This window comes from Oratosquilla oratoria, chromosome 41 (assembly GCF_046742065.1).
Source record: "Oratosquilla oratoria isolate Oo_2021 chromosome 41, ASM4674206v1, whole genome shotgun sequence".
In the NCBI taxonomy this organism is placed as follows: domain Eukaryota; kingdom Metazoa; phylum Arthropoda; class Malacostraca; order Stomatopoda; family Squillidae; genus Oratosquilla; species Oratosquilla oratoria.
Window position 1 is genome coordinate 15,287,544 of NC_134817.1, and position 10,000 is coordinate 15,297,543.

Sequence of the window (10,000 nt, forward strand, 5' to 3'; positions counted from 1 at the left end):
TACGTCTAAAAGGAAAGTACAAATGATAGAGAGAGAGAAAGGTTTAAATACATAAACTGCTGTCCGAGTTCCCACTACGGAGTCTAGCTGATCGTGTGAGTGGTGGGGGAGTGGGGGGTGGGGTGAAAGGGGGAGAGGGGACCTAGATATAGCGATGTCTTAGGTTAGCGTTACTGTACAACTTAGTACTGGATGTCATGTCCGACTATATGTTTATAGTGGGGGCAGAATCCCTGATGTGGAATGCCTCCAGGAGTTTCAACCTTCTGGGGTCCTCGTTGTACGCAATAATTTTGGTACATTGAATTAAGGTGTCTCTGTCAATATTCCGATTATGATATTTTAAATAATGGTCCTTGATCGCTCCGTCCTGTTGGTGGAAAGTTAGTCTTCGACTGAGAGTACATCTGGTGTGCCCGACGTATATGACATAGCGAGGTGTACAATCCTCGGCTGGACATTTAAATAAGTACACCACGTTGGTTTTAGATGTAAAATCAGCTCGACTATTACAGTTGTTTTTCATCACCATTGAGCAGGTTCTAGGGTTACGGTAGTATATAAGGACTCGGATCTCACAGTTCTCTTTAGTGGGGTGACAGTTTTTATTGATTATGTCCTTAATTGCTTTTTCATCCTTTTTGTAAGCATCACTGAAGGTGTTACGATAGAAAACGTTGATAAGATTGGGCTTATTGGCACTTTGGTTGGACCCAAGTTCACACAATAATTTATTGGTTATGCGGTCAAAATCACAGTTAGCATAACCATTATTGGTGGGCATTTGTCGTACATGCTGGAGTTCTGCATGTAGAGTTTCTCAAGACGAGCATACTTTTATTGCTCTTCTGACGTATGCTCTAATAACACCTTTCTTATAACTATCACTGCACTCGCTGTTGGCGTTCATACATTTATCTAAGTTGGTGGATTTACGGTAGACACTGGTAATAAAATTATTAGAAGTGGAATCAATCAGGACATCTAGAAAAGGAAGTTTACCATTTGTGTTCATTTCTACTGTAAAATTCAAATTTCCTGTAGACGCAGTCTTAATCTTTCCAGGTGCTCTCTGGAGAGTGTATATACGAAAATATTGTCAATATATCTACAGTATATTTTGGGTTTAAGTTCACTCGAAGGACTGGGAAAATAGAACGCCCAAGGGCGAGCCCATTCCAATTCCATCGGTCTGTACATACAGTTTACCCTCGGGGCACCTGAACGGGGTCTCTGTTGTACAAATAATCAACATTTTTTTCATGGTGTCCATGGGAATAGGGGGTGGTGGGAGTACAGGGTGTTGGTACACATACTGGAGAATGATGTTAATAGTTCTAATGAGGGGAATATTTGTGAATAAATTTTCCGCATCCAGCGAAGCTATAAAGCCTTCAGATTTGTTGAGTCTCAAGATATTGATGAACTCGTCAGATGAGTGGAGGGAATAAGAATTTGGGATGTAGGAGACTTTAACAGGCGAAGTGAAACTTGCAGACAGTAAGTACTTTCGTATATTACATCATCAAACCAATTAAGACATATACAAGGATATTTAGATAAAAAATAGGGAGGAAACACGGGCATAAGGGAACAACAGGGGGAGGGGGAGACTGTACAGAAGATAGAGAGGGGGGCATGACCTTAGCCCCATCTCTTCGACCTGACCACATATGGTTCAATCAGGTGGAAACCTTTTCATCACCAGTTCGGTTAACAATTGATCACAGTTAAAATGACCATGGCTTAAGTTTACATTTCTATAAAAATTGCTTGAGATTAAACATAATTCCATCACGATTCTCGCAGGTATTTCTCTTGCTTTTGCTAAGATTGTTACCATGGACCAATCAATATGATGGTTATTTAATGATTTATAATTGCACTTCACTTGTGAGATCATTTGTTCTGCTTAGGATAGATTCCAAGTAAGTGATCTCTACTACGTTTCTCAGAGGTTTGTTGTTAATAAGGAATTCGGGAGCAGGTGATTGACACATATTGAGGACTTCCGTTTTCTGAATATTAATGGCTAGTCCTGATCGAGAATAGGCTTCAACTACAGCATTGATAGTTCGTTGTAGTCCATTTGGGGAAGAGATAACAAAAGTTGTGTCATCCACATATTGCAGTTCATATATTGCCTTCGCGGTGACAAGTGTCTTGGATCGCAATCTACATAGGTTAAATAGACTGCCATCTAAACGGTAAGAGATGTGGACGACATCTGCAGGGCAGATATTCTGCTTAGCAATTGTCATGAATGCTGCCACAAAGAGATTGAAAAGGACGGGTGCAATGACACATCCCTGCTTTACGCCAGTTCCTACAAAAAAAGGATCTGATGTTGAGCCTCAGTTTATTACTCTGGCCATTGATCCATCGTGGAAGGATCTAAGTACTGCCAGCAGGGTAGGGGGGTAGCCAAACTTCCTCAGTATTTCCCAGAGCAGGATTCTGTTGACAGTGTCAAATGCTTTGGCTAGATCAACAAAGATCATGTGGAGATCTTGTAATTGTTCAATGGCCCTTTCTTGGAGTTGTCTAGCAACAAACACCATGTCTACAGTGCTTCTTTCTTTTCTGAAGCCACTCTGTGTTTCTGGTAGAAACTCTTCAGCAATGTGATCGAAGAGCCTGAAGAGAAGAATCCTGGTAAGCACCTTGCCAGATGTATATATATATATATATATATATATATATATATATATATATATATATATATATATATATATATATATATATATATATATATATATATATATATTTCAACCACAAATGATTTTTAATTCCATGCCATCGCAGTCGAGAATGAGAATCGCTCGATGGAGGCGTCCGTTGGAAATCTAAACGTGGACGAGCCGAGGATTCGAACCCAGCTAACCCGTAACAAACTTACAGTGACGTAAACCAATACGGTATCAAGAGAGATAGCGTATTGGTTTACGTCACTGTGACTTTGTTACGGGTTTGTGTGTTTGTGTGTTACGGTGTGTGTGTGTGTGTGTGTGTGTGTGTGTGTGTGTGTGTGTGTGTGTGTGTGTGTGTGTGTGTGTGTGTGTGTGTGTGTGTGTGTGTGCGCCTGTACTGGTAAAAACTGTCAGTAAAATTTCTAATAGGCATGTTTAATTGAAAGCTAAAACTAGTTCTGTATCCACTATCCTGCTAGTGATTTTCTCCATTTTCCGAATAGAATGTTTATAACTCAAAGGGAAGCTAAACACAATGCTTCCGAGATCCATGGTGTTGTTTGAAAGGAAATATCACAAATATGAAATATATATTTTTTCGGTTGACTCATACAAACGTCCTCCTGTAAGTAAAAATTGATATAGTTTTCAATATCTAAATACAAATCATACTGGATATGATAATACTAGGAGAGGTAGGTTGAACCTAGACGTCTGTTTCTAGGGGGTGGGGTTTTTAGAATTAGAGGTGGTAGTTGGACTTTTGGTCACAGAAGAAGCTGGGCATTTGATGCTGGGAGGTCACTGTTGCCACACAGCTTGGTTGTGTAGCTGTAAAATGCTAATTGTGACAATCTGTATATTAATGACTGGGGTGTATTGTGAGATGTAGACTTTTTCTAAAAGATGTAGTTTCTTGTGATTGTTATACTGTTTAAGTATTTTTGTGTTGTTGACTACATCTTGCCTGTCAGGAGTTTTATTGTGTGGTTGTGTTCTGTATTTGCGCTTGCTTCCTTCACGGGCATGCATTGTGAGTCTCCTGCTCGCAGAGGTAGTGGCAACACCAATGTACAAACCATTGAAGAGATGTTTACAACCTTCTTCAGGGCAAGTGTATTAATACATACATGCATGTATATATGTGTATATATATGTATATATATATATACATACATATATATATACATATATATGTGTATATATATATATATTTATATATATATATATATATATATATGTATATATATATATATGTATATATATATATACATATATATATACATATATATATATATATATATATATATGTGACTTAAGCGGAGTAGGAAACACGAGAGTCTTAGTCTTGAGTTTATTCCTGACTAAGACTCCTGTGTTTCCTACTCCGCTTACGTCAACCTGTCAGAATGTCTCAACACACACACACACACACACACACACACACACACACACACACACACACACACACACACACACACACACACACACACACACACACACACACACACACACACATATATATATGTATATATATATATATGTATATATATATATATATATATATATATATATATATATATATATATATATATATATGTGTGTGTGTGTGTGTGTGTGTATGTGTGTGTGTATGCATATAGTGTGTGCGTGTGTGTGAAAGAGAGAGTGAGAGAGAGAAGTGTATATCCTTCTTTTAAATCTGTTGGAATGGATTTTAAACATTTAAATATTTTGACATTGTAAAGGTCAAGTTATTCTATTTAACTTGCTTGAACCTCTTGAACAAATGGAAGTGACACCCATACATCGATTATATTACCAGCTATACTCTGTCTGCTTCTTGCCCCCACAGGGTGATGAGAACCCGACGGCTCCGGCCACGATGTTCGGTGTTGTCTCCTGCGTGGCGGCGTTCCTCGCTTTCTTCCTGCCGGAGACTCGGAAGAGCGTCCTTCCGGAGTCCCACGCTGACGTCGCCAATCTGAAATCGAAGAAGAAGAGCGAATCGCAGCTCACACTGCAGGACACAGTCGCGTCAAGTCCATCCAGCGAATGAAGTCCTGAAGTGAGGAGGTGGGGGTGCTACCTCCCAAACTGAATAAAGTCGTCTTCTTAGAAAAAAAGACAAGAATGCCACCATTTTTAGTGGAGTAACTAATAAGTAAAATTATCTTCAGAATATGTCACAATTCAATTGAGATATCTTAAATATTTTCTGTCCTGAGTTTTCCATCTTCCCCGTCCTCTCCTGTTTGAAGAAGATCACCTGAAGAGAACAAGATCTATTAAGTATGAATCATTGTGGAACAAAGCCAGTTTTTAATTAATGGATCTTAAGTTGATTAGAATTTTTGTCATTAGGGTGCAATTTTAGTCTAATCGTTACGTGGTTACGATAATAATGTTTACATCATGGCAACATATCTAAAAACAAACAACATTTCTAGTCGCACCGTAGTTTGGCTACATATATGCACTTTGAAACGTGGCCGTCAGTCTTGAGATTGATTATAGTGAGTAATTCACGCCAGGAGGCGATTAGGTTGTCACTTTTGCCTGATGTTGACAATCGCGTTACGAGTTGACTAGAAATATATCTGTTACCAGAACCAAATTTGTTAAGGATACTACCGCATTGTAGGTGACTATAATACTTATGTGAATAGAATCGTTAGTGTTTTAGACACAATAAAATGTAACCAAGGGTGCAGGGGTTTTCCCACACCTGAATAAGATCGCCTGTTGGCGGACAGAATAGATATGCAAGACGAATAAGGTACTAAATAGGTTAATTGAGATATCTTTTAATCCTTTAGAGCTCAGAAGCTTTTCATAGGCGAATAAGCTCCCCTGGTGGCAGACAGACTAAACATACAAGTCGCATATAAAGAATGTAGTTGTAAAATATAGGCCAAAAACATTATTATTAGCAGACAACAAATTGTTGTTTCAAGAACTGTCTAGTTTCTGCAACCGGGACTTATTGATAATGGGTGGTTTCAATTTTACTGACATTCATTGGATGACCCTTGAACATGACCATATATGTAGTCGCTTGATAGATTTTCTCGGTGACAATTACTTAGTTTAGCATGTAAAAGAGCCCACAAGATATGGAAACTTACTCGATCTATTGATCACTAGCCGTGAAAGCATTATAACCGATGTAGAAGTTGGTGAAACTATTGCAAATGGCAATCACAATTTAGTTTCAAACTTAAGAAAAAGAAAAAATACTTGTGTATCTAAAATAGCTGATTTTAGTAAAACTCAGTTCATAGGGCTAAGTCAGGAGCTTCAGCTTACAGATTGGGAGGCAAAATTAAGCGAAAGACCTGCAGATCACATGAGGGAAATATTTCAAAATACGCTTACTAAGATGATTCATACTTACATCCCGTTTAAGGACAGGTGCCCCCCAAATCAGGCTCGCCCAAAATGGCTCGACAAAGAAACTGAAAAAGCATTGTTAAAAAGTGACAGATAACACAAGCGCTTGAGTGCACCTAATGCCTATGAAAGTTATGTAATAATACAGAGATATCTAAAAAAGGCAATAAAAAAACGAAAACGACAATACGAAATGAATATAGCTGATAAATCCAAAGAGAATCCCAAAGAATCCTATAGTTGCATTAGAGGTAAAAAGGTTATTAAGAATCACATTGGCCCACTATTATCTGCTGACGGTGAACTTGAATATTCAAATGAAGGAATGTGATATTTCAAACAACTATTTTAGCTCAGTATTCGTAAACGAAACACCTCAAAGTGAACTCCAAACTGAAACCTGTGAAAAATCTAGGGTAAACTTACTCACTACGGTAAATATAATAAAAGAAAAAATTAAAAAGTGTATGGAGAAAATCAAAATTAATAAAGCACCAGGGCCTGACGATTGGCATCCAAGAATCTTAAAGGAAATGAAAAATGAAACTGTTGTTCCATTAGAAATTATTTTCAAGAAATCCATCATATTCGGAGATGTCCCAAGAGAATGGAAGCTAGCTAACATTACTCCCATATTCAAAAAAGGTGACAAAAAGAAACCAAATAACTACAGGCTTATAAGCTTGACTTCAATCGTAGGAAAAATGATGGAAACTATAATCAGAGATGCTATCAAACATCATTTAGGAAGTAACTGTTTGATAAATGATAGCCAGCATGGATTCAGACGGAAACGTTCCTGCGTGACTAACATACTCGAATTCTACAACACAGTGATCTCGAAATATGGCAAAAGAAATAATATAGATAAAATATATCTAGACTTTGCTGTAAAAGCTTTTGATACCGTCCCTCACAAAAAGCAACTTACTAAATTAGCTTCACACGGAATAAGTGGAAGCCTATTAAGTTGGACTAGAAATTAGTTGAATGATCGAAAACAGAGTTGTTTTAAATAGCAAAACTTCTAAATGAAAAAATGTTATGAGTGGAGTTCCTCAGGGTTCTGTTCTTGGGCCACTTCTATTCATAGTATATATAAATGATATAGACCACGGACTAAAATCTATTGTCTCCAAATTTGCTAATGATACAAAACTGTGCGGAATGGCAAATGATCATTCAAACCAATTAGATATTCAAGAAGATTTAGATAAATTACAGCAATGGTCTGAAAAGTGGCTAATGAAATTTAACACAAGTAAATGCAAGGTAATGCACATAGGTAAAAATAACAGTAGGTACAATTACAAGCTATTTGGAATTTCGATAACAAAAGTGGATAGAGAAAGTAAATAAGATTCTAGGGCTGCGCGATCTTTTGACTTCAAAAGTCCATCTCTCGTTAATAAGCTATATAAATCGTTAGTTCGTCCACATTTGAAATATGTTGTTTCCGTATGGGTCATCGAATCTCATTAAAGACATTGACATATTAGAAAAAGTACAATGGCGAGCCACAAAACTGATTCCAAATATCAAAAATAAAGCATACGAAAATCGACTAAAACATGAATCTGTTTTCCCTAAAAAAACGTAGACTCAGAGGTGACTTAATATATGTCTTTAAAATTCTAAAGGGAATTGACGACATCAAAAGTTACAAAATTTTCACACTGAATGAGAATCCGACAAGAAATAATGGTCTAAAACTGTCTTTGTAATCCTTACTCAAAATACCATTACTCAGGTGAATGAAATCGCCGAGTCTTTTGATCAGAACACTCCATTTTACTTTTGTCCCGAGGCCCTCTTCAGCTGAATAGAATTGTTTAGTACCCTTCAGTCAAAAACTCATAATACTTGCCCTGATGTTGTCAGTGTCAATTATATCAGGAAGAAACAGAAAAAAAAAATATGATTAGGAATCCCCCTCTCCGTAACTTTGTCTTACGAAGACTCAAGGGGTTAGGTGGAAGACTCCATCCAGAACCCTAGTAATTGGATCTTTGAATGTATGCGGGTGTGGAACAAGTGTGTGTGTGTGTGTGTGTGTGTGTGTCTGAGTGTCTGAGTGTGTGTGTGTGTGTGTGTGTGTGTGTGTGTGTGTGTGTGTGTGTGTGTGTGTGTGTGTGTGTGTGTGTGTGTATGTGTGTGTGTGCGAGAGAGAGAGAGAGAGAGAGAGAGAGAGAGAGAGAGAGAGAGAGAGAGAGAGAGAGAGAGAGAGAGAGAGAGAGAGAGAGAGAGAGAGAGAGAGAGAGAGGAGGTTAGCATAGAGTGGAAGTCAACTGAAAGGGGTAGATGAGCTTGAGTTTGGGAGTGTGGGAGGTTGGGTGTTATGAGAGAGTGGGCGAGGGAGTGAAATGCTTTGCTGGTAGGTGATGAGATGTATATGAGGGGGTTGAATGGAAATGTCAACAAGGATTCATACATACCAAAAGCTTTTTTTTATGAGGAGGTTTGCCTAGTGGAAACATACACCCACCCTACACCCATCCAGCACTCATCCAATACTCTATTTTAAAACATTATTTGATGAAGGGTCATTCCTGTCCTAAACCGCATCCTTTAAGTCAAAATCAGTGCAGTAAAACACTGCCTCCACATCAGGGTTCGAAAACCAGAACTGGCTTATCCTCACCGCCTCATCATGTGGTGACCTCCTCCTTCAAATTTCAAGTCTTCGATCTATCAAGCTACTTCTGGGTATCAAAATATAATCTGATATTAATATAATATATATACATTAGTTCTAAAGTGTATGTATATCCGGACCCATTGTAAGCGCGATTGTGCATCTAATCATAGTCATAAAGAATGTCACGTGGCAGGAATGTGACGTAGCGGTTTCTCTACACACGACTAGCCACTTTTTGTAAGCAGAAATGTGTACACTCGGTTGGCTTATGTAATACACATAGCCTGTCAGTATTGAGAAAAGAGACATTATGTTATGTTTAGGCCAAAAGAATGTACACTATGAATCATAAGTGTGTTACAAAATATGTCGGGAGAGCTGTATACACTTGAACATTGAACACTTGAATACAAAAGATGGTGAACAATTGACTGAAATTGCCCCAAGTTGCCCTAAACCGGCCAGTGGGTTGATAGCAGTATCATATGTGTTTGACCATAATGTTATGTTTTATTTTTGCTTGGTTACATATTCACTCAGTGAGAGGAGTGATTATATGTGTAGTTTAGCCTGCCAAAAGCTGATACAAATAACATTACAATATTACTGTGACTTAAGATTTTAGACTGTATGGAATGTGATCCAACTCAAGACATCTGCAATACATTTCATTACGGCGTTGACAGAAGGGGAATGGTGGCATTTTTATACAAATCCTTATTTTCTGTAATATATATTCATTGACATTGTAGTGCTATTATCTTGCAAAGAAATTTATTCGTTCATAGTAAATTTTGTATTATTGCAAAGTTCACCGCATCATTGGCTATTGTTTATAGATTTGATGATCATTATTATCACCATTATACCACTGGTTACAAATAGAGTTGTTCCCTTTTTATCTTATTTACATGTACAATGTTCCCAAGTTGGATCCTTTAATAAAAGAGTTGACTTTATATGTTCTCTGAATTAAATTCTGGTGTGAACGTTTGCACCCAGGCCATAAGCCCCGCTTTGGAGTTTTCCGCAGCTATGTAAGTAGCTTCCTTATATTAAGTAGACGAGTCGGCTGGGGTCAACAGAGATAAATTGATCAAAGCCTCTCTTGGCCAAACGAATCTACAGTAAATACAAAAAACTGTGCCCATAACTTGAATAATTTGATCATGTTATACCTATTTTCTGTGTAAAATCAACACTAATGATGATGATTCTCTCTTCGTTGAATAGAACCATCAGACGTTAGCTGGAACAATATCCTTCAAGCGTGACATAT

General features: G+C 37.7%; 1 protein-coding gene across 1 annotated transcript in view; it reads left to right on the forward strand.

The window, feature by feature from the left end:
- LOC143021000 (solute carrier family 22 member 7-like) overlaps nt 1–9,680 on the forward strand; it is a 44,916-nt gene extending 35,236 nt beyond the window's left edge. The window contains exon 12 of the mRNA XM_076178093.1: nt 4,546–9,680. Within this exon, the coding sequence (XP_076034208.1) occupies nt 4,546–4,749 (204 nt within the window). The 3' untranslated portion in view covers nt 4,750–9,680. The remainder of the gene's footprint in view (nt 1–4,545) is intronic.
- Nucleotides 9,681–10,000: the final 320 nt, after the last annotated feature.